We start from the raw sequence: 25,628 nt of genomic DNA, 5'->3' as shown, positions 1-25,628 counted from the left end.
ACTCCATACTGGTCCGGAGAGAGACGCACAGCCCACAACACACGAAGCGTTATGAACTGTTTTGCCGATCACAGATATACCACAGAGAGAGAAAAAAAAAGGCATACACAATAAAGAGACAAGAGCTATTGAGATAATCAACGATAAAAACGGAATATTATACAAATAGGAAAGGCAATAGGAAATATAAATATAGGTAGGCCTAAGTGTTGCAACACTTGTCTATTATTTCAGTTCAATGGAAATATTATATTACAGCATACTGCATTTCCATGGAGACCGGGACAATGGTTACAAAATAGAGATTAGAAAACATGGACTCGGATCACCCTTTGAAAACCTGTAAACCCACAATGTCAAGTGAAGGATTGTCCAAACAGGTCAAATTAAAAGGTTTAGAAATCGATGCTCTGATATGGCACTAAATTGACCAACTCTGAGAGCTAGGAAGGAGTATGGTGCCAAGTGATACCCACCATGCTTCAATCAGTCATTAAAATGACAACCAATGAACAGTCAAGGCGTTGACAGCATCAACCAATAGAAGCACGGGAATGGGGCTTTTGGGGGGAAACAGCAAGACCAAGATGTTTTGACGCAGGGAGTAGAGCGTCATAGACGTCTCCAAACGCACATCAAACTTCCACTGGCGCTCCCGAGGATGATCTGAAGGAGGCCTTTCCGAAGTTGCAGACGGTCGGATTTTGAAAGGAAGATGACATTGGAGCCAACGGCATCTTCTCTTTGGCACAAACCGTCCGTTTAACCTCGTAATTTAATTTCCATCCAGTCCAGCCATCCCACAGTCTATTGAAAGGTGAGGATGGAGCGCGCACCCAGCGCCCCAAGTCCTCCTCCCAAAGCGGCCCAGCACGAACCCATCAGCTTCGGTATCGACCAGATACTCAGTAGCGGTGCTGACTCAGAGACCGGACGGACCAGCAGCAGATACGGTTCGGATACAAGCAGTGGAGACGGTTACCGTTTGGGAAGCCCAACTGGAGGGAGCGCTGCCTCCTACACTGCGCTGTCCATCTCCCTCTCCGGCATGGTACCACAGTTAGAGGACCCTGGTTTGTACGGAGTGAACTGTAGCCTGGGTAGCAGAGGAGTGATCCGGGTGCCTGCTCACAGACCGTTGACTACCTCCGGGCCGCCGCACTTGATGAGCGCTGTACCCGGGTATGGAGGCCTGTGTTACCCGTGGGTCGGGAATAGGTTCGCCAAGGAAAGGTTATCAGGTAACTTTCCGATAGAACCCTTAGCATCAAATAATGTTATTGAAGAAAAAAAACACACAATTTCATGCGCAGTGATTTCGGTTATCTATGTTTCAAAACAGCTTAGCTTACAATAAGCTTAGAAAACGTGAAAAGACTAATAACAACGAGAAAGATACAGCAATAAACATTTAAATAATAAAGATGATGTGATCAGTAAAATAACAAGGCACATTAATTCAATCTTCAACCTTTTATGCATACAAAATAAATGTAGATTTACATTTTTTTATTAATGTAGTCATTTAGTAGACTCGGCCCACGCAATATTACTGAAATTGTAGCCTGTGTCATTATTTCTCTTAATCATTTAGCCAATGTGAATATTACAATACTTAGCCTATACTATAGCAACGAAAATCACACAAATATTGAATTGGTCTATCAAATTGGCCTTTCAAAACGAAATGAGTGAGAAAAATCTCAAACAAATAATTTGGTGCTAGAAGACCCTAAGCCCTAAATTGGAAGTCAATGAAAATGGAGGCATTTACAGAGAGATAAAATATAAACATGCTATTTTGGTGGATTCTTACAATGCAATTTCAGTCAATTATATGCTACAAATTAAAAAGCTATTAACATACCACGTGAAATAGGAAAACATAATAAACAATAACATTGTAGCTATTATGTTGGGAGTCATTATTTTCCACAACGATTTTTTTTTCGCCATAATTCACACCCAACAGTTTAGACAAAGATATATGAAAAACTCGAAAACATTCTCGCCAAGAGTGGTCTCACATAGTTTGAATGTTTGGCCATAATACTATTGATTTATATACATTTGTTATGTTCCAATTCGGCACCCAGAACTGAAGCCAAAATTATTCACTCCCTGTATTTACTAGGCTATTTCATGTGATTGTTTGTTCACGCTAGAGGAGGCAAGCCTAACTTCAATAGCCAGACAGCAATCATATCTTTATCCACAGAAAATAACCGGATAAAACAGAACAAATTAACCTATATAATAAATATTCAAAACATTTATAGCCGAACCTTTGTTTTCGGGTGAGGATTATGTAGGCCTACTACCAAACCTTATCAACTGTACAACAAAGTTGGAGGCTCACCTCACTTTTCCACTGCGTAAACTCAACCTCCAGTCTGTCTGTCTTTCTGCTCTCTCCATCAGCTCTCGTGCCATTTACGGTGACCAGGCGAATAGGTCATCCATACCAGAACCGCACGCCGCCCAAACGGAAAAAGCCTCGGACATCGTTCTCCCGTGTGCAGATTTGTGAGTTGGAGAAGCGCTTCCACCGGCAGAAGTACCTCGCGAGCGCCGAGCGGGCCACCCTTGCCAAGAGCCTGAAGATGACGGACGCGCAAGTCAAGACCTGGTTCCAGAACCGACGGACAAAATGGAGGTCAGTTGATCCATGAGCTTAACTGTTTACTCAAACCTTGAGTTGACCTCATATAGAGGGACAGAGGCGCAACTTTGGTTTCAGAAGTGGGGGGGAGGCATAATTATAATATATTTTTTAATTCAGTTGGATAAACACTCCAAACAGCCTACCCGACCGCTCGGAGGCATCCGCATGGTCCTAAAACACACCGTTGCCTCGTTTTGTATCACACATAAAATTGGGGTGACCAAAAATGCAAGGTCCCCCGTCACCAGTGAAGTTTGCGCCCATGGAGATGGATACAGGGCTCTAGTGTCCAAAAGCCCGTTTAACATGGGCAGGCCATTGATGACTTTCCCCGTTTTGAAGTAGTCAACTGGGTGGGACTTCCTATGGGTTCAGGAATGATCACATGATTGATTCCATCCGGGTAATCGGGAGGGATCAGCCAATGAATTACACTAGTGAGCAAACATTCCACAACTGCAGGTGGCACTAAATCATCAGACTTGACTTTATACCTTTTCAAACAGCACACTACAGCTGACAGTATGCACCCTTTCAGTTTCTTTGCCAAGTCATAGAAGTAGTAGAAGATGAAAAGTGTCTACTTCAAAATAGACATGGCCTCAATGGCACTGCCCATGCTCTCACAGACACCATAAATAGGACAGGTGCAACGATGTGATGTATATCTAAATCTATGGTTTACCTGTTCGTTTGACATGTTTTCAAATCTCATTCACCAGTCACTTCCGCTCATGTGCAATTAGTCTGGGGAGGAGGTTAGTTTTAGCTAGGCCTTAATGGAGGACTAATCCTTTTTGTGTTGTGTGAATGTGTAATTGCAGAGGATTTTAAACTAAAGGCAAACAGACGCAGGATGTTCTTACCATCATCTTTTTTCCTGACACTGATTTCTATTCCTGGTTCTGCTGGTGGTAGGCCTACAGGATATTCCCATCGTCTTTTGGGAAGAAACATTTGGGATCTACCAGCTGGTTCCAGTCGCCTTGTGTGCTTATTATGGGCTTGTTCAGGAGAGTTGCTATGATCTATGCACTGTGAAGCCAATTTTGTACACTTGTGTTATAAGACAAAATAAGCTGTAGATGCATATGTAAAGTTGAGGGGGTTTATAAATGTCCACTATAGGCTACCTAAGTTTGACCATCGCTGAATGTCAACATATAAGTATTCTTTGTTCATAATTCAATTTTATGCAATTAATCTCTCTCTCTCTCTGCTCTCTCAGGAGACAGACAGCGGAGGAAAGGGAGGCTGAGCGTCAACAGGCCAATCGGCTGATCCTGCAACTGCAGGCCGACGCCCTCCACAAGTCCCTCGGCGAATCAGCAGGCTCCGACCCACTGTGCTCACATAACTCCTCCCTGTACGCCCTGCAGAACATGCAGCCCTGGGCCGAGGAGAGGGAGTAGGAGGAAGTCTCCCCCAACCGCTGTTCCAGGGTCACACATTTGTTCATCCGTCCAATTGGGGTGATCTGATCTGATCCTAGATGATTTGTTGGTGCCAAAATGGAGGGTATGGACAGTGTGATGCCCCTTTGAGATTGTGTAGAGACTAGGCGTCTGATAGGACCACACCCTCAACCTGAATGAATGACTCCACTGTCGACATTACACAAGCACCGTTACCAGTTTCCGCAAGTGTTTTTACCCCTATCTGGCCTTATGTCACATTCCACACTGTGACTCTATGGCTAAAGACTGAGGTTGTAGACTAAAATTGACAGGGAAGGATAGGAGGAGGAGTGTGTGTAAGGTAGAGGGATATATAGAGGGAGGAATTGGACAGGGGGGCAGAAGGATGCATGTCATGTTGGTAATGAAACTAAAACATCCTCTAAAGTTTCATTTGTGACACATTTCCTAATAGGATGTAAATGTTTCATAATTTGTACTTAGGATGTATACATATGTAAATAACGATATAAACTCTTCACTTGAGATCATTTTGTTTATGTTTTTGTGTGACATAGAGACATGAATGGAAAGCTTTAATTGCTCACAGCCTCTCCCCCTTGCTAAAGAAGACACTTCAAAAAAGGTCACTACTTTCTTTGAAAAGTTTATTGTTAAATTTCATTTTGTACAACATTTCAATATACACTGATGTGTTTTTTTCCCCCTTTCTGTCTGTCATTCTCGGTCTGTTAGTCTCACCTCTCTGTGCTTTGCTGATCATGAATCTTGATATTGTATAAAAGTATAGGTGAAGGTAAGGTAATATAGGGGACTGTGAAATAAGGGATTCTGTGTTTTGTTGTCAGTAAGTCTTCACATTGATTAGGCTATTGTCATCACCACCCATGTCATGGCTTTCATTCCTGTATTCTCAGTGACAAGGTCTCTCTCTCTCTCTCTCTCTCTCTCTCTCTCTCTCTCGGTCTCTCTCTCACTGTCTCTCTCTCTCTCCTTGAGAGTTGTTACTGCACAGTTGTAATGTCCCACAGGATACCATGCACACACCCATATTGGCACAAAACAAGCATAAGAATACACTTCAAAATAGTGCTGAGCGAATAGCGCTTTTTGAGGTCGGTTCAGTTTTGGTTTTTGAAAAATAATCGCGGTTTTCTTATTTTTTATTTTTTACAATAAATGCATTGTTCAATGTTCAATGTTCAATGCTGTAACAACAATGAATAAAATAATTGATGGTAGTGAGTGACAGCCTATTACTATCAGTTATTGGGCTCTAAACCATCATTTATTCACATGACTTTACTTACAGTAAATTCAATATTTTGGTTATGTATATTACATATTTGTTTTTAGTATGGTGACACTAAGATATGCAATTACTGCATATCACTTATTAACAAACCATCCCTTGTTCACATTACTTTAATAAAATATTTCAGTTGTTGTGTATATATTTTTTTATTTCATTTCATGACTTAGTATTTTATTACAAGTCATCATCTCATCTCTGCGAGTCATCCTTCCGGATAGCAGGCTTACATAGCTGGTTAGCTGTCTGATGAAATCACATTTGAAGTAGTTCTATAAAGTAGATAAGGCATACATTTAACACTGCTAAATAACAACTATCAATCAATTAGATGCATTGTCGGGTTGAGATACATAAGCAACCGGATTCTAGCCCTCTCCTATCTCTCTGTGTCTGTCTGTCGGGCCACACAGGCTTGCCCGGCAAAGAACCAATGAGAACAGGAGGCAGCTAGCTGTAGGCAATGGATTCTGGTCAATGTAGTTCATTACCACGTTTTTGGCACTTAACTCTGATGAGCTGGACAACATGTCCCAGAGAGAAATCTCTCTAGAGAAATGGCACAAATGGTGCACAACTAAATGGAATTCAAATAATGGAACCAATGTCCGTCAATTAGTTATTTACAAACTGAAAATAAACCAACATTTCGGTTATTCGCTCAGCACTACTTCAAAATTGCCATAGGCCACAGAACATTCAATCCCGGCTCTGTGGGTGGGAATATCATCTGGCCAGATTGACAGACAAAGAGGCAGATGAACAGAGCTCAGTGCAGACAGAAAGATAGAAGCCAAAAACACAATGACACAAGGCACCACAACACAAAAAACATTGACTAACACTAACACACATACAGTAGGAGTGCTGCATTTAGCGGGGTTAGGACTGACTTGTTTTAAATGTATATTTCTTAATATGTTGCGGTCAAGTACAGATCACATTAATTCTACAAATGAAAATGTACAGGAAATGTCCTCAATTTGTATCTGTAAACTGTATTTGTGGTAAAATTGAGGCCAGGATTCAATCCAAGGAGTGTTATAGAGCAGCGCACTGACTGTCGACAGTGCAACCTTTAAGGGCAACTTCCCCGACGTTCAAAGAGATCGCTCTATAGTGCACCTCGGATTGAATCCCGGCCTGACACAGTGTAGGTATGTGTGTATGTCTTAATATGTATGTCTCTATAATGTCAGTATGTCAATTAACAGGTGTTATATACACTCTCTGGGAGAACAGTAACCATAACAACGACGACAACATCAACAGAACAAGACTGAGAGAGTTCGGACCAAGGGTGAAAGATTACAGGGTCACAGGAAGATCAAAAACAGGTACAAGGGGTCAGAGGTCAGTGGGAGGGGTCATAACCCAGCCCGTTGATTGGTCACTGCCATTGTAACGTGATGGTGAGACACTGTGCCACACGGCAGATGCATATATCTGTTGCTGGGCGGCCAGTGTTGAGTACCTCTCATAACCATGCTGACAGCAAAGTTTATGTGGGTCCCTTTTTGCCATTAAATGGTGGGCTGCTCTTTCTTCTCACAGTTCAAAGGTCTTTCCTATCTCTCTTTCATTTTCCCACTGTGTCTCTTTTGTCTGTTTCATTTATATGACGTTTTCGAAAAGCTGCAGGGACCTCATGATGTTTTCATCCTGGGGAAGAAAGTATGAAAAAAAAGGAGAAAGCTGATCATGAGGAAAAAAACAGTAACACCTCTGAACTTGCACATACACAGTGGTGGAACAAGTACCCAACTCTCCTACTTGAGTCAAATTTAAAAATATCTTCATAGAAAATGACTCAAGTAAAAGTCAAAGTCACCCAGTAAAATTCTACATGAGTAAAAGTCTAAAAGTATTTGCTTTAAAATATACTTAAGTATCAAAAGTAAAAGTATAACTCATTTCAAATTCCTTATATTAAACAAACCTGATGGCACCATTTTCTTGTTTTTAAATTTATGGAAAGCCACGGGCACACTTCAACATTCAGACATCATTCACAAATGAAGCATGTGTGTTTAGTGAGTCCACCAGATCAGAGGCAGTAGGGAGGACCAGGGATGTTCAGTTGATAAGTGCTTGAATTTGACTATTTGTCTGTCCTGCTAAGCATTCAAAATGTAACGAGTACTTTCGTGTGTCAAGGAAAATATATTGATTAAAAAGTACAATATTTTCTTAAGGAATGTAAGTGAAGTAAAAGTAAAAGTAGTCAAAAATATAAATAGCTAAGTAAAGTACAGATAACACAAAAAACAACTTAACTAGTAATTTAAAGTATCTTTACCCTACTGCACATACTGTACAGTGTAGTACTCTCAGTGTAGTACTCTGACTGTATCACATAAGTACCACTAGGTGGCAACGAAGACTGAGAAAAGGTTATAAATGAAAATGTCTTACTCAGGCAGTTTAAAATAGAGTACCACATTATGAGTCATAATACCCCAAAAGCCTAGCGGTCAAACAAGGAAATGGTTCCAATAATATTTCCACCATTCATTTTTCCCATACGCGATTTTAGAAACACTTAAAATAAGGGCTATGATTCATGTAGGCTCACCCGGGTGTGAAGTTGTGATAACCGTGTACATTTCTCTAGGACAAGGTAACTTCTATCAACACATTTGCCTGTATTTATCCCCCCCAAATCAAACACTAATTAGCTGTTAAAAATAAAAAACTACAAATGATGAGCTGTGGGGGCCCATGCACCTGACATCAATGTCCACATTTTCATTGAATAAATCATTTTGACAGTAACCTTCCAAAAATTCATTCATAAACCTTGTTTTAACAGACATATGTACTCGGAAGCTAAATGTTTGTTTCTTGGGCTTCGGGTATGTGACTGAAAAAGTGCCCTAGGTCTTGAAAAATAGTGCAATGAGTGGAGCTTACTCAGGTCTTCAAAAGAGCATATCAGACCGAGAGCCTAATGCTTCTTGGGTAGTTCTTTATGAGTTTTAGTTTACAAAATAATCTCTCCGCAGAAGCAACAATTACAGGGATGGTAAAAAAAACTGCTTGAAAATCATAACAACATCAGGAAAACTGGGTTGAAGGGAGTGGTGCTTCAAATACAGCAGTTTCGCAACCGTCCCTTATCACTGGAATATCTTGGCGTGCATTATTCAAGAATACGTTTAGATTGTGTGCAGCGCCATGAACATACAATGCACAATGTCTCAATGTCCGGCCCTGCAACCTGGACCTACAGGCCGTGGTGAATACATTTGCTCACAAAAATGCAAGGCAACGCAGTCACATGCTGTAGCTACTATAGGCCTCTACGTGAAAAAGAGAGACAAGCACAGACACAAATAGATTTATTCTAAGAGAAACAAAGAGAGAAAGAAAGACACAGAGAGAGAGAAAGCAAGGAGGACTTCAGCGGACCAGGGGAGTCTCTCAAATTGGCTTTAATTTCATTGAATTTGATTCAATTTAATTTACCTTGAATACCGCAGCCCATTTGTGTAGGCTATTAGCCAGATAGAACCCACTGAGCTCAACAACAAACAATGGCTGAATTTATCCTCAAGCCAAGTACTTTTTTCTTAATTGTAAGGCTGTTTGATGTGTAATTTTGATTTTAAAAAGTGTATGTAAATAGCAACTAAATGCGGTATATAGCTATAGACAGTACACTGCATAATGAAAGCGTCCCTAGTAAGCTAGTGTTTTGAAGGTGGACTGACTGTATTATTTGGAATTAAAAGACTGGCTTCTAGCATAACAACTTTCTATCCAAGCTGGGAGAGAGCCCGAGGATGGCTCATGTCATGCAGGTTCCGGCAGGCTATACAGGACAATTGATTTTTTTAAAATCAATTGGTAGCTGTCGCATCAAACATTTATTTTACAATCTGCAATGTTAAAATGTCCAACTTTAATTACTGAACAAGCAATTACATTATTGCCACCAGCCAGCAGTCTACTGTAAATGGCAGCATTTCGACACCATGTACAGCTTTAATGAAATGTTAGGCTTAACATGAGAAAATTACAACCAAATAGGCCTACCAATAAACATTTATTCATTAGCTAAAGCACAGCTATAGGCTCATATGCCCTGGCACCAGAGAAAGCATGTCATCGATTCAATAGGCAGCCGCACAGACATGTAGCGATTTCAGCACCATGGACAGTGATCGGTAGTCTATAGTTTGTGAGTTCCTGTCCGGCTGATGCGTTAAACATTTTTATGGGGGGAGGGGATCCAACCTTGCAGGGAACCAGAGAAACTGCATTATGGCAGTGGTGTGAGACCAATGGCTCTGGTCTACTTACTGTCCCCTCCCTGCTCTCTCCACCCGCCCCGCCCAAGCTTAAAAAATGAGGGAATGGGGTGTCTCGCTTTCTCTGCGGTCTCTGGTAAAGAGTAAAGACCAACAGCAGGGAGAAATGATAGTGTAGGATTATTATAGAAGTTATATTATTTTCTAAGTCACTGTTGTGTAGTTCTAAAATAACTAACTACACAAAAGTGTTTGGAATTGTAATGATAATTGATTATTGACTACCTTACTCTATTCTGATTGGTCAGATGTTTGTTGATGGTTAGAAGAGTACAGGAAATAGTTGAGTTGAAGAGTGCTGGCCTAATGGCCGTGAAAATGGTCAGTTGATCATCACATTTGCATAAGAGTAGTCAGTCTCCATCCAGGGTTTGTCTACATAGAGAGTGATCAACCCACCATCTAAAACCCTCAAACTACAATAGTATTATACAGGCTTAAGTGGGAGGGATCTTTAATGATCAAATCAAATTTTATTTGGTAAAAGTGACTAGGCAATCAGGATAGATAATAAACAGAGTAGCAGCAGCATGTGTGTGTGTGTGTGTGTGTGTGTGTGTGTGTGTGTGTGTGTGTGTGTGTGTGTGTGTGTGTGTGTGTGTGTGTGTGTGTGTATTAGTGTGTGTGAGCATATGTAGTGTGTGTGTGTGTGTGTGTGTGTGTGTGTGTGTGTGTGTGTGTGTGTGTGTGTGTGTGTGTGTGTGTGTGTGTGTGTGTGTGTGTGTGTGTGTGTGTGTGTGTGTTTGTGTGTTGGAGTGTCCATTGCAGTGTGTGTGAGTGTGTGCATAGAGCCAGTGATAATCATAGAAGTCCAGAGAACTCCAGTTTACCTCCTGGCAGGACAGAATGAACTCATCCAGAGTGACTACTCCATCTCTGTTCTTGTCCATCTTCTGGAAGAAAGCATCCACATGTTGTTTGGGAGTGTCTGTCTTCAGGGCAGGGTAGGTGTACTTCCCCATCATGTCATATATCGCTCTGACGATGTCTGTCATCTCCTGTAACACACACAAAAGCATAGTTTGTCTGTCAGTGGATGTTGAATGTGAAACAAAACACACAATTATTTAGAAATGTACTACACATGTATTTATTTTATTTTATTTAACCTTTATTTAACTAGGCAAGTCAGCTAAGAACAAATACTTATTTACAATGAAGGTCAAAAGGCCTTCTGCGGGGACGGGGCTGGGATTTAAAATTAAAATAAAAATATTTAAATATAGGACAAAACACACATCATGACAAGAGAGACAACACAACATTACATAATGTGAGACCTAAGACAACAACATAGCAAGGCAGCAACACATGACAACACAGCATGGTAGCAAAACAACATGACAACAACATGGTAGCAACACAACATGGTAGTAGCACAAAACATAGTGCAAACATTATTGGACACAGACAACAGCACCAAGGGCAAGAAGGTAGAGACAACAATACATCACGCAAAGCAGTCTCAACTGTCAGTAAGAGTGTCCATGATTGAGTCTTTGAATGAAGAGATTGAGATAAAACTGTTCAGTTTGAGTGTTTGTTGCAGCTCGTTCCAGTTGCTTGATGCAGCAAACTGAAAATATGAGCGACCCAGGGATGTGTGTGCTTTGGGGACCTTTAACAGAATGTGACTGGCAGAACGGGTGTTTTTGTGGAGGATGAGCGCTGCAGTAGATATCTCAGATTAGTGAGGTGAGGCCGAAGAGGGTTTTATAAATAAGCATCAACCAGTGGGTCTTGCGACGGGTATACAGAGATAACCAGTTTACAGAGGAGCAGAGAATGCAGTGATGTGTCCTATAAGGAGCATTGGTGGCAAATCTGATGGCCGAATGGTAAAGAACATCTAGCCGCTCGAGAGCACCCTTACCTGCCGATCTATAAATTATGTCTCCATAATCTAGCATGGGTAAGATGGTCATCTGAATCGGGGTTAGTTTGCCAGCTGGGGTGAAAGAGGAGCGATTACTATAGCGGAAACCATGTCTAGATTTAACTTTAGCCTGCAGCTTTGATATGTGCTGAGAGAAGGACAGTGTGCTGTCTAGCCATACTCCCAAGTACTTGTATGAGTACTTGTATGAGGTGACTATCTCCAGCTGAATATAAGACTGTATCATCTACATACAAATGGATGAGAGAGCTTCTTACTGCCTGAGCTATGTACTCCCTTGGTGACAAGCAATGGCTGAGAGAGCAGATTTTCTGACTTTGTACACCGCACTCTTTGAAAAAGGTAGTTAGCGAACCAGGCCAAAGATCCCTCAGAGACACCAATACTCCTTAGCCAGCCCACAAGAATGGAATGGTCTACCGTATCAAAAGCTTTGGTCAAGTCAATAAAAATAGCAGCACAACATTGCTTAGAATCAAGAATAATGGTGACATCACTGAGGACCTTCAAGGTTGCAGTGACACATTTATAACCTGAGCGGAAACCAGATTGAATACCAGAGAGAATACTGTAGACATCAAGAAAGCCAGTCATAAACTGTATGCTGTACCCACTTGCATGTGCACCTCACACACACACACACAAAAACACACACACACACACACACACACACACACACACACACACACACACACACACACACACACACACACACACACACACACACACACACACACACACACACACACACACACACCTCCTTGTTGATGTAGCCATCTCTGTTTATGTCATACAGGTTGAAAGTCCACGTCAACTTCTCCCTCACTGATCCCCTCAGTAAGATGGACAGAGCCATGACAAAGTCCTGGAGGAGGGAGAGAACGAGACACGGTCACAAGGAGAACAAGAGGAAGAGTGATCCAGCATGGAATGCACGAAGGTTAACAGATCAGAAGATTGTGAGAGGAGAGTGGGGGGGGTTTGAGACGCGGTAGAGGAATGTTAACCTCAAACTTGATGGATCCGCTGTGTGCTGAGTCAAAGGCGTCGAACAGGTAGTGTGCGTAGGAACTGGCATCTGAAGAGCATTGGAGAGAAGAGAGATACATGTCACTCTTTAGGGGCTTACACAACACACCCACTACACAACTCAACAACTTTACAAGTTATGGAGACACATACACAAACTCATTTCTTACCTCCATGGGGAAAGAACTGGGCGTATATCTGTTTGAAGGTGTCCTCGTTCACCACCCCACTAGGGCACTCCTACGGTGGAAAGAGAAAGAGAGAAAGAAAGACGGAGAGACAAAAAGAGAGAGAGAGAGAGAGAGATCAGCCACAGAGAGACATCGGTGATGGACACAGAGTGATGACGTGATGGAGAAATGGAATGATAAGTATAGACTGACTACATACGTTTTTGAAGCCACGGTAAAGGACTTGTAGCTCTCTCTTGCTAAAGTTGCTCTGAGCCTCCAGTTTATCCAGCCCTTCTGGCCGATGACACACAATGCTCATCTCAAAATCATCATCAATTTTATCTGGAGAGAGAGACATACATACCGTAGATATGAGATTTTCGCAAAAGGTTGCATTTTCATCAGCCATGGAAAATAGAAATAGGAAGGGAGAGGGAGAGAGAGAGAGAGAGAAAGGGGAAATATAGAGTGGTCCAGGTAAGAGAGGGCACAATAGGACAGTGGGAGAGATGGAGCAGAGAGAAAAAGAGAGACAGGAGGGTAGAGAGAGTGACCTCAGTGACCTGATCATTAACAATTCATTACTGCCTCTGCCAGAGGGGAGGGGACCAGAGGACGGACAGACGGGCACAGGCGCACACACACTCCTCCAGGCCATTTGGTTTCATCCTGGTGGCAGAGCTGTCTCTGTCAGTGTCTCATTAGTGAGGGGGTGGAGAGTGCTGACTCCAGCCCGAGGTGAGGTAATTCAGACACAACTCACCTGGGAAGCCAAGTGACACTTACGTTACAGGCGCTCTGACAGATGCACTGTTCAATTGTACCGTACTGTCACACATGCACTGACACACAAAACCAGCCTCACACAGAGCTAGGGTTGCAAAGCTACTGGTATTTTACCAAAGCTACTGGTATTTTACCAAAGCTACTGGAATCTGCAGTAATTTGGGTAATTAACAGCAAATCTATGGCAATCTATCGTAACTTTGATAATTTACACTAACTATACTACTTTTGTTAACCTAAAACATTTATTCATGTGCAGTATTCCTTTTTTGGGCCTGCTTTAAATTATGTACGGCTTGTAACGGCTTCAAAAAGCCTTCATAAACACTACTTAAATGTGTGACAAATCATCTATAACCATATGTCATTCTTTATAAAGGGTTCATAAATGTGGCATAACTGTGGGACATGATTCCCAATGTCAAATGTGACATAACCCACTATGTCAAATGTGGCATAACCCACTATGTCAAATGTGACATAAACCTGTGCTTTATAAAGGGTGACATAAGCGCCACTTAATAAAGGCCTTATAAATCATATTCAATAGAGGCTTCACAAAGCATTTCTAACCCTGTCATGTATCTTGGTAGAGCATTGCAACGCCAGGATATTGGGTTCAATTCTCAGGACCACCCATAAGTAAAAATGTATTCACACATGGCTGTAGGTCACTTTGGATAAAAGTGTCTGCAAAATGTTATACATTTTTAGGATGGCTCAACCTCTTTCCCTCTTCGGTGCAAAGTCAATATTGGACCTGACCTCAACTTCCCCCAAAATGTGCAGTCTCTCGCATCAAACATCATTGTTAGGGCATTCATTACATTTTTTTGCCTACTTATTTTTTTGCCTAAATTCTGTTTTCTTAGTTTTGTTTTCCCAGGTTTCGGATTTCCCACGTTTTTTTTTTATAGAAAAACTAAAACTTTTGATTTTCTGTCTTCACAACAATGCTTAAACCACATCAGGGGGTGACTTTTGAGTTATGGAGGAAATCAATGAAACGTAGATTTGTAATTGAGTGTAATTTTCCTTTAATTCAGTGAGCATGCCCTGCATTGTTGTTCGATTAGCGGGTTTTCTGTAGTGCGTTATGCGCACATGTGATATGATTCGGATGACACCGGAATGGGCATACTCTAATTACTGGAGCTTCACGTGAAAGTTCGCTTCTGCTGCAGTGTTCATGGTAAAATATTAGCATTGTGGCTGTGCTTCGTGTAAAAGGCCAGGAACACTACGTATTATTCAGAGCCCCACGAAAGTACACAATATACAGTATACATCCTACAGATCCTCTGAGCATTCCCTAACATATTTTTACTGCGGCACCCAGGATAGTTATTGCTGTAAGCCAATATGTATTCCATATACATCGATTCGCATTGGCGGCATTTATTTATTTAAAACCCAAATGTAATGCAAATGTCACTTAAATATGAACAAATATGAATCATTTTAATGTTTCAACAATAATTGTTCAAATATCATGAATGGTTCTCGAATATTTTATACTATTACGTGGGATACTTTTATTTAGAACATTTAGTAAATTCCGTGACCCGGAAGTACTTTTTTTAGTGTTGCTGACGAGACGCTGAACATGTGACGAGTTTGAACATCAAATGCCAACTTGTGCTGCCACCGGACAGTAAAAAAAGTAAATTAAGCTTTATGAATTATAATATACATTCTTTTGTTGTAGTTAAGTGTTGAGTTAGATTACATACAGTAGCTACCTCAATTGTTATTTTAAATCATTTCGGTGACTTCGCCTAAATGTAGCTTGCTAGCAGGCTCAGCTAAATGCAATTCACCTTAGACACAGCCATGTCTCATAGTCACGTTATGACATTTGTAAATTAAAGAGAAATATAATAATAGGAATTTAATGGAGTTTCCCCTTCTTCCCACTTAGAGTTTCTGGCGCAGCACAGCAATGGTCTTATCCAGATGGTGGGACAAAGGCATTTCCTAACAAACATGCTAACTTTCTTAGTTGTTACCTTTAAGGTTGGAGCCAACATGCAGTAACTCCAGCAGGAAGAAGGACAATAAGTTTTAGCTGTTGGTGATCATTTCCTAAGTGTTGATACATTTGTGTTTACACCATTAAGCCTTTATGTGTGTGTTATTAATGACCAAAGGTGTCTGACTTTATAGTAAGTACAGCACCATATGATATAAGACATTTATGTGTATGTTATTAATGACCAAAGGTGTCTGACTTTATAGTAAGTACAGCACCATATGATATAAGACATTTATGTGTATGTTATTAATGACCAAAGGTGTCTGACTTTATAGTAAGTACAGCACCATATGATATAAGACATTTGTGTGTATGTTATTAATGACCAAAGGTGTCTGACTTTATAGTAAGTACAGCACCATATGATATAAGACATTTATGTGTATGTTATTAATGACCAAAGGTGTCTGACTTTATAGTAAGTACAGCACCATATGATATAAGACATTTATGATATTAATGACCAAAGGTGTCTGACTTTTAGTAAGTACAGCACCATATGATATAAGACATTTATGTGTGTGTTATTAATGACCAAAGGTGTCTGACTTTATAGTAAGTACAGCACCATATGATATAAGACATTTATGTGTATGTTATTAATGACCAAAGGTGTCTGACTTTATAGTAAGTACAGCACCATATGATATAAGACATTTATGTGTGTGTTATTAATGACCAAAGGTGTCTGACTTTATAGTAAGTACAGCACCATATGATATAAGACATTTATGTGTATGTTATTAATGACCAAAGGTGTCTGACTTTATAGTAAGTACAGCACCATATGATATAAGACATTTATGTGTATGTTATTAATGACCAAAGGTGTCTGACTTTATAGTAAGTACAGCACCATATGATATAAGACATTTATGTGTATGTTATTAATGACCAAAGGTGTCTGACTTTATAGTAAGTACAGCACCATATGATATAAGACATTTATGTATGTTATTAATGACCAAAGGTGTCTGACTTTATAGTAATACAGCACCATATGATATAAGACATTTATGTGTATGTTATTAATGACCAAAGGTGTCTGACTTTATAGTAAGTACAGCACCATATGATATAAGACATTTATGTGTATGTTATTAATGACCAAAGGTGTCTGACTTTATAGTAAGTACAGCACCATATGATATAAGACATTTATGTGTATGTTATTAATGACCAAAGGTGTCTGACTTTATAGTAAGTACAGCACCATATGATATAAGACATTTATGTGTATGTTATTAATGACCAAAGGTGTCTGACTTTATAGTAAGTACAGCACCATATGATACAAGACATTTATGTGTATGTTATTAATGACCAAAGGTGTCTGACTTTATAGTAAGTACAGCACCATATGATATAAGACATTTATGTGTATGTTATTAATGACCAAAGGTGTCTGACTTTATAGTAAGTACAGCACCATATGATATAAGACATTTATGTGTATGTTATTAATGACCAAAGGTGTCTGACTTTATAGTAAGTACAGCACCATATGATATAAGACATTTATGTGTATGTTATTAATGACCAAAGGTGTCTGACTTTATAGTAAGTACAGCACCATATGATATAAGACATTTATGTGTATGTTATTAATGACCAAAGGTGTCTGACTTTATAGTAAGTACAGCACCATATGATATAAGACATTTATGTGTATGTTATTAATGACCAAAGGTGTCTGACTTTATAGTAAGTACAGCACCATATGATACAAGACATTTATGTGTATGTTATTAATGACCAAAGGTGTCTGACTTTATAGTAAGTACAGCACCATATGATATAAGACATTTATGTGTATGTTATTAATGACCAAAGGTGTCTGACTTTATAGTAAGTACAGCACCATATGATATAAGACATTTATGTGTATGTTATTAATGACCAAAGGTGTCTGACTTTATAGTAAGTACAGCACCATATGATATAAGACATTTATGTATGTGTTCTTAATGACCAAAGGTGTCTGACCTTTCAGTAAGCACAGCGTCATATGATATAAGACATTTATGTATGTGTTATTAATGACCAAAGGTATCTGACTTTATAGTAAGTACAGCATCATGTGATATAAGGCATTTATGTACAGTACCAGTCAAAAGTGTGGACACAGCTACTATAACACATATGGAATCATGTAGTAACCAAAAAAGTGTTCTCTCTTTCTCTGTCTTTCATACACACACAATTACTCCATTGTCCAACTATTAGTGCATAACAATACAGCAATAGTCATAGCTATCTTCCATTCATAAGGAAGTTTTGCACAGTACACATTTACAACCTTTTAACTCGATTTGCTCAGCAGGCTAACACGGTCAAGAGACACATACTATCCGGGTTGATATTCAGCATAGTAGTGGTGCCAGTGGTAACTACTCACCCTCAACATGGATGACCCCCACAAGGTGCAGTAGTTTAACCGCCCCGCAGATCAGAAGCATAATAGCTATGATATGGAGACTGCTCGCCTCATGTTCTCCCTCATTATCCATCTCTCCTTTATCTCTACATCTATCAGGTCTACCGCTGGTTTTTCCCTTTCTTCCTGTTCTCCTATCTTCCCCTGCTCTGGCGGTACGTATGTAAACTTTCTACAAGACGTATCCCACCCCTCTATCCCCTTCCCCTCTCTCTACTTCTGTCTCCTCTCACTGACTGCAACCACTATCATTCTACCTGCCTCGCTCTCTCTCCACCTCTTCCCTCCTTATCCCCCTCGCCCATCTCTTTCTCTCCCTCTTACCTTCGCACCATGCCTGTGACCCTCACTCCCCATATCACCAGTTTCCCGCTCTCACACTCATTCCCTCCCCCTTTCTCTCTGTTTAGTAATATAGAATGTCCTTCACTCTCAGGATGGACACCACCTCCAGGGCGAGAGATGAACCACTGAACCTACCAGAACAATGATACACTCACCTACAACCTGCCAGCTGTGTGTGTGTGTGTGTACTGTACATCACAGAGCTGTGCTTAACTTGCTTGAAGGTAACTTTGCGAAATTGACGTTATATCCTTTAAATGATACACAATTACAATAGGCACAAGTTATTGTCCCCCATGTAAACCAACCAGTGACGCCAAGAGCTTTTATTTTTACCTAGAAAATACATTCCACTGTATGTATAGGCCGTCATTGTAAATAATAATTTGTTCTTAACTGACTTGCCTAGTTAAATACAGGTTAAATAAAAATCTAAAATACAAATTAATAAAGTAAAATAAACTTGCAGTAATTAAAATTTACCAGTAGAGGGAGGCAGACTCTCTTGCAAGATTAGATCCCTGACTGTCATTGTCCACTTCCTCCTTTCATATTGGTCTATAATGGTATTATTCCAGAACCTGTTCAGCACTTTGAACATGTCTTGTCAGGGTTTCCTTACAATGGAATGGGCGGCAGGTAGCCTAGCAGTTAAGCAAGTTGGGCCATTAACCAAAAGGTTTCTGGTTTGAATCCCCAAACTGACTAGGTGATTTTATTTTTGTCAATGTGCCCTTGAGCTAGGCACTTAATCCTAATTGCTTCTATAAGTCTCGCTGGATAAGCGTGTGATGTAAATAAGTGTATGCATCCCTATTCTTCTCCTCTGTCGTCCTATTCAAACTGATCCCGGTAATCCTTCTGTACGATACGCTCGTTTGCATAATCTGAATCAGGCAAGGGCTACAGCTGCTTCTCATTGGCCGTTTAACAGCGAGGAGCACTCGCTAAGAAGCATAACCACTACTCTGACATCACAACACTGAGCTGGTACAGTGCCTTCAGAATGAATTCGCACCCCTTTTCCACATTTTGTCGTGTTACAGCCTGAATTTGAAATGGATTACATTGAGATGTTGTGTCACTGATCCACACACAATACCCCGTTATGTCAAAGTGGAATTATGTTCTTAGAAATGATCAACAACCAATTTGACAGAGCTTGGAAGACTTTTTGAAAGAATAATGGGCAAATATTGTTCAATCCAGGTGTGCAAAACTCTTAGGCCCCAATTCCGACCCGAGTTAAGAGTGTCTAAAGGGAACGTAGCATTGGAAGAGCATGCTATTCACCCACTATTCGTTTTGGGTGGAGATGGAATAAATGAAGGCGTGGCGGAGGTGTGTCTACAGCTACACCGTATTCTGACCTTGACTTCATTCCCTCATAATTCCACCCCCTTTACACGTGAGGAAACCATGAGTAAGGTCAAGCGAACCTGCCGGTTCCAAGTGGAAAAAGCATCTATTTTCCTTTTCCTAATGGAAATAACAGAATTTCCCGTGCACATTTATACATTTATAATTTTATTTATAAATTGGTAAATGCTATTGATAAGAGCTGGGTAAATGAGTAATCTGTTTGTAGAAGGGGATTACAAATGGTCATTGTTTTAGATGATTTTTCCTTATGATCCCTGGGGATTAATGTGAAACTAGCCATACGGAAGCAAACTGAAAGTCATATCAACATGACATCTATTGCGGCCCCTTTTCCGTGGTCAAATTGGAAATAAACCGTTTTTGCCGTTATTCTGAATTTGAATTGTGTGCCCTCGTAATTTGCACGGATGAAATGTGGAGACTAATGCTACAGACATCAGTAGGGCTGATGAGTTGATCTATGCACTTTGTTTTGACTATGTGCCCGGGCTTTTCTCCATTTTATTTGACAGTCTGTAACATGTTAAATATTAGCCACTATCGGGAGCCACCGTTAGTAATACCGACGCGCATGTATTTTTTGCATCATTCCATTCTGTTTACCTCTTCCCTCTGTCACATCCTTGTAGTTGTGCCTGAGGGTCGCTGGCATTAGTGGATCACATTAGGCTAACGTTGTACAATCGTTTGGGACATGTAGCCTATTTGAATCATTATGGAACTCAGACCACGCGTAGCAGGTTAAACCTGGAGCCTGGCGCACAGTTCATAACGACTGGATCGTAGTCGTATGATCAGTGAGGATCAGGGTAGATTTATAGGACTGTTGTTCAACCCCTATCGTGCGCCTTTTCCCCACCTCCCAATATTTGGTGGATTGATCTTGAATATGGCAACTTTCAGGGTGAATCAAACCACTGTACTTTTTAGTCGCCGTTATATTTTGTGTGCAAAGGTTCATTTTTGTACTTTCCTAACCCTAAAACGTGACTGAATAATCTACATGAATGTATCTACCAGTTGGTGCTGAAACAGACGAATATGCATAGATGGCTTTCTTTCTTGGCAGCCTATATTCTGACCCTGTTCTCTCAATGTGTTCTAATGAGTCTGTCGACCAAATTCTAATTGAAAGTACACCTTATTTAAACAGATGGCTGAAGACAAATGTACTTTTAAAGCCCATTGAATGAAAACTCCATGAGAATATCTGTTGGCAACTCAATAAGGCAAAGTCTGAATCGCCAAATACTGAGAAGTGTGTAGGAAAGGCGTGTGTAGGAAAGGCGTGTGTAGGAAGGGCGTGTGTAGGAAAGGCGTGTGTAGGAAAGGCGTGTGTAGGAAAGGCGTGTGTAGGAAGGGCGTGTGTAGGAAAGGCGTGTGTAGGAAGGGCGTGTGTAGGAAAGGCGTGTGTAGGAAGGGCGTGTGTAGGAAGGGCGTGTGTAGGAAGGGCGTGTGTAGGAAAGGCGTGTGTAGGAAAGGCGTGTGTAGGAAAGGCGTGTGTAGGAAGGGCGTGTGTAGGAAAGACGTGTGTAGGAAGGGCGTGTGTAGGAAAGGCGTGTAGGAAGGGCTTGTGTAGGAAAGGCGTGTGTAGGAAGGGCTTGTGTAGGAAAGGCGTGTGTAGGAAAGGCGTGTGTAGGAAAGGAGTGTGTAGGAAGGGCGTGTGTAGGAAAGGCGTGTGTAGGAAAGGCGTGTGTAGGAAGGGCGTGTGTAGGAAAGGCGTGTGTAGGAAGGGCGTGTGTAGGAAAGGCGTGTGTAGGAAGGGCGTGTGTAGGAAAGGCGTGTGTAGGAAGGGCGTGTGTAGGAAAGGCTTGTGTAGGAAGGGCGTGTGGTAGGAAAGGCTTGTGTAGGAAGGGCGTGTGTAGGAAAGGCTTGTGTAGGAAGGGCGTGTGTAGGAAGGGCGTGTGTAGGGAAGGCGTGTGTAGGAAGGGCGTGTGTAGGAAAGGCGTGTGTAGGGAAGGCGTGTGTAGGAAAGGCGTGTGTAGGGAAGGCGTGTGTAGGGAAGGCGTGTGTAGGAAAGGCGTGTGTAGGGAAGGCGTGTGTAGGGAAGGCGTGTGTAGGAAAGGCGTGTGTAGGAAGGGCGTGTGTAGGAAGGGCGTGTGTAGGGAAGGCGTGTGTAGGAAAGGCGTGTGTAGGAAGGGCGTGTGTAGGAAAGGCTTGTGTAGGAAGGGCGTGTGTAGGAAGGGCGTGTGTAGGAAGGGCGTGTGTAGGGAAGGCGTGTGTAGGAAGGGCGTGTGTAGGGAAGGCGTGTGTAGGAAGGGCGTGTGTAGGGAAGGCGTGTGTAGGAAGGGCATACATTCCTAAGTCAGGATCGGGACCTTAGACTTACCCAGGATGATGGAGTGTTTCTTCCACTTTGAGTATTTTGTTTAGGTCGTTGACAGAAAAATAACAATAAGTCCATTGTAATCCAACTTTGTAACAAAAGAAAATGTGAGCAAAAGTCAAGGGGCGTGAATACTTTCTGAACGCACTATATATGGATCCCTAACATAGACATATTACACACACAAATGTATTACCACAGCCTTACCTCATACACTCTCAGCCAGTGGAAATAAGATACTCGTTTTTAAATCCCATTTGACTAAAGCAACTTTATCGACTTCAGGGTGGCAAATTGGCATACCTCCAACATACACACGCCAATAAATCACTGTCAAATTTGAGGCAGCCCTACTGCCAATGTATGTAATCACCAGCCTTTTGAATGGCTCACTACATCCAAAACGGACACACAGAGAGTGGCATCTCCACACATTCTTAGAGAGTGCAAAAGCAACACACCCATTAAAAAACAGGCAGAAACTGACTAACAAAGATTCAGCAAACACACACACACCACTGCACTAATTATTACGCTAATGCCACGAGACAGTCAGTGTGAAAGGCATTAGAGTTCATCCGTCCGCTCATCCCCATGGACAAGGAGAGAGGCTTCTGCATATATGGTGTCCGCAGATGAAGACACACATACACTACTAGATAGTCAACTGAGGCCGTCGTCACAGGATGTCTTGGTTAATAAGCACTCTCACACCCTGCAATACAAAGTCTACACCACAGTGTGGGTGAGAGAAGGAACGGGAGGGAGGGAGGGAAAGGGAATTGAATGGGAGAGGTGGATGAGAGAGAAAAAAAGAGGGATGTGGAAGGGTTGGGATGAGAGCGAGGAGAAAGATGCAGATGATACAGTCTGAAGTGTGTGGGAGAGAAAGACGTAAGGAAAGAGAAAAAGAAGAGTGGAACGAGCAAGAGAGATACGAGAGCACAACTGAAGAGGGAGGAAGGAGAAAGATTGGGGGCAAAAAAAAGACGAGGTTGACAGAGAGAGCAAGGGAGGAAGAGATGTGGAGAGAGAGAGAGAGACGACGAGGAAAGACACAAAGGGACAGAAAGTATGAGAGCGAGAGTGGCAGGGAGAGAGAAGATGAAGACAACATTGCTTCAGGGGGCCAGGTGAGGGAGGGAACGATGGAGGCGGAAGAGAAGGAATGAACAATTCACCAGAGAGAAAAAGCCATCAAAAAGCCTCTGTTGAGACTCAGTCAGACTGACTGTCCCAGAAGACACACAAACAGACACTGTCACAGAGACAAAAAGCAGTAGAGAACATCAGGGAGATAGAAAGACCCAGAAACAGAACAGGATAACACACGTCCAGAGCACAGCGTTGTTATGATAAAGCGATGACATGACAATGCATTGCCAGAATAGGACTATAATCACCTTTAAACATATCACATTATCTGCAACATGTCACAAGGGATATCTGACGTTCTCACGGCCTTGTATTGAACACAGAGTAGGCCTAGCACACACCATTGAAATGTCAAGACACAAAAACTATATTTAATCATGTACGTGTTCATGTACAGTATGTCAGTATTTCATAATATAAAACGTGATACGTTAGCCAATGGGATTTACACTAAACTAAAATAAGAAACCCAACATGCAAAAATGTACAGTTCATATATTGAAATCAGTCAATGGAAATCAATTCTTTAGGTTTCACAGGACTGCGAATACAGATATGCATCTGTTGGTCACAGATACGTTTAACAAAAAAGGTAGGGGTGTGGATCAGAAAGCCAGTCAGTATCTGGTGTGATCACCATTTGCCTCATGAAATTTTGGAATCTTGTCCCACTCCTCTTCAATGGCCGTGCGAAGTTGCTGGATATTGGCGGGAACTGGAACACGCTTTCGTACACGTCGGTCCAGAGCATCCCAAACATGCTCAATAGGTGAAACATGAGGTAATGGTGGCGGACAAATGGCACGACAATGGGCCTCAGGATCGCGTCACGTTTTCTCTGTATATTCAAATTGCCATCGACAAAATGCAATTGTGTTCGTTGTTCATAGCTTATGCCGGCCCATACTTGAAGCCCACCGCCACCATGGGGCACTCTGTTCTCAAAGTTGACATCAGAAAACTGCTCGCCAACACGACTCCATACACGCTGTCTGCCATCTGCCAGGTACAGTTGAAACCGGGATTAATCCGTGAAGAGAACACTTCTCCAGCCTGCCAGTGGCCATGGAAGGTGAGTATTTGCCCACTGAAGTCGGTAATGATGCCGAACTGCAGTCAGGTCAAGACCCTGGTGAGGACGAAGAGCACACACATGAGCTTCCCTGAGACGGTTTCTGACAGTTTGTGGAGAAATACTTCAGTTTCATCAGCTGTCTGGGTGGCTGGCCTCATACGATCCTGCAGGTGAAGAAGCCGGATGTGGTTACACATGATCTGCGTTTGTGAGGCCGGTTGGACGTACTGCCAAATTCTCCAAAACATTGGTTGTCTTGGCAAAGGACAAATGCTCACTAACAGGGATGTAAACAAATTTGTGCACAACATTTGAAAGAAATCAGCATTTTCTGCGCATGGAACATTTCTGTGAGCTTTTATTATTGTGTTTTTTTTTACCCCTTTTTTCATGGTATCCAATTGGTAATAGTTGCAGTCTTGTCTCATTGCTTCAACTCCCGTATGGACTTGGGAGAGGCTAATGTCGAGACCCATGCGTCCTCCGAAACACAACCCAACCAAGCTGCACTGCTTCTTGCCTTAGACCACTCTGCCACCCGGGAGGCCCCTGGGATCTTTTATTTCAGCTTGTGAAAATGGGACCAACACTTTACATATTTATATTTTTGTTCAGTTTAATGTTATAATGTTACAATATGGCAATAGCCCATATGGAAATATCCTAGAATTACAGAGTAATATGTAAAAGTATGCAAATTAGCAATAAGTAATAAGCAAAAGAATGAGCAATAAGCACATTTTCTTCTGGCTAAAAATGGAGAGCAACAGGTCCTCAACACCCCCTTCTCTCCCCTCTCCCTTTCCACAACCCCCCCTCTCTACTTCTTTCTCTCTCTGTCTCTCTCTTAACTTGTGAGTACATGCCCTAAATGGCCTTGGTTAACTTTGGACCCACATGTCTTAGAATACTGCGCTGACCTGTCCCTCCCGAAAACTGACATCTTTGTTGCCATGACGACCGTGCTTCCAAGGTAACAGGCAAGAAAAAATTGTGTGAGCAGAGTGATAAACACCTTGTGCATGTGTGTGTGTCGCCCCTCCACTGCTGTGCGCACGCACACACACACAATGTCACTTCCTTCCACCTCCAACACATGGACATGCAAACACACAGACGCCACCTGGGCATGCACCTAGACATGAACACTAGCTATACATCATCTCTTTCCTGATGAAACTCTCTCTCGCTCTTTAGTTTTTACACACCTGTTACCTCAGTCTCTCTCTCACACAAACATTCAACAGATGCTTCCATGGTGTAGTGACACAGTTACCTG

At 41.6% G+C, this 25,628-nt stretch overlaps 2 protein-coding genes and 1 long non-coding RNA gene across 3 annotated transcripts in view; 2 read left to right on the top strand and 1 right to left on the bottom strand.

Moving 5' to 3' along the window:
- The first annotated feature begins 604 nt into the window (after window positions 1–604).
- LOC112220794 (T-cell leukemia homeobox protein 3-like) lies at window positions 605–5,329 on the top strand. Its single transcript, XM_024382697.2, has 3 exons — window positions 605–1,241; window positions 2,422–2,656; window positions 3,894–5,329. The coding sequence occupies exons 1-3, from the start codon at window positions 824–826 to the stop codon at window positions 4,075–4,077; spliced, it is 837 nt and encodes a 278-aa protein (XP_024238465.1). The 5' UTR covers window positions 605–823; the 3' UTR covers window positions 4,078–5,329.
- The window catches only part of LOC112220795 (Kv channel-interacting protein 1-like), a 34,677-nt gene continuing 13,891 nt past the window's right edge, over window positions 4,843–25,628 (bottom strand). Inside the window, exons 2-7 of the mRNA XM_042302938.1 lie at window positions 13,025–13,149; window positions 12,805–12,874; window positions 12,613–12,683; window positions 12,363–12,470; window positions 10,539–10,706; window positions 4,843–7,057 (exon numbers count right to left, since the gene is read on the bottom strand). Of these exons, the coding sequence (XP_042158872.1) occupies window positions 7,010–7,057; window positions 10,539–10,706; window positions 12,363–12,470; window positions 12,613–12,683; window positions 12,805–12,874; window positions 13,025–13,149 (590 nt within the window). The 3' untranslated portion in view covers window positions 4,843–7,009. The remainder of the gene's footprint in view (window positions 7,058–10,538; window positions 10,707–12,362; window positions 12,471–12,612; window positions 12,684–12,804; window positions 12,875–13,024; window positions 13,150–25,628) is intronic.
- Window positions 16,103–19,464, top strand: LOC112220796. Its single transcript, XR_002948929.2, has 3 exons — window positions 16,103–18,051; window positions 18,165–18,220; window positions 18,502–19,464. It is a non-coding gene; the product is annotated as an uncharacterized LOC112220796 (long non-coding RNA).

The sequence above is a fragment of the Oncorhynchus tshawytscha genome, linkage group LG21, assembly GCF_018296145.1.
Source record: "Oncorhynchus tshawytscha isolate Ot180627B linkage group LG21, Otsh_v2.0, whole genome shotgun sequence".
Classification (NCBI taxonomy): domain Eukaryota; kingdom Metazoa; phylum Chordata; class Actinopteri; order Salmoniformes; family Salmonidae; genus Oncorhynchus; species Oncorhynchus tshawytscha.
Note: the sequence above shows the minus strand (reverse complement) of the source record. Positions and strands in the feature narration are given on the sequence as shown.

Bases quoted from the DNA above. Each gene is read 5' to 3' on its own strand.
- LOC112220794 (XM_024382697.2), top strand. From the start codon at position 824: ATGGAGCGCGCACCCAGCGCCCCAAGTCCTCCTCCCAAAGCGGCCCAG. The intron at 1,242-2,421 runs GTAACTTTCCGA...TCTCTCCATCAG, and splicing joins CGCCAAGGAAAGGTTATCAG to CTCTCGTGCCATTTACGGTG. The intron at 2,657-3,893 runs GTCAGTTGATCC...CTGCTCTCTCAG, and splicing joins AACCGACGGACAAAATGGAG to GAGACAGACAGCGGAGGAAA.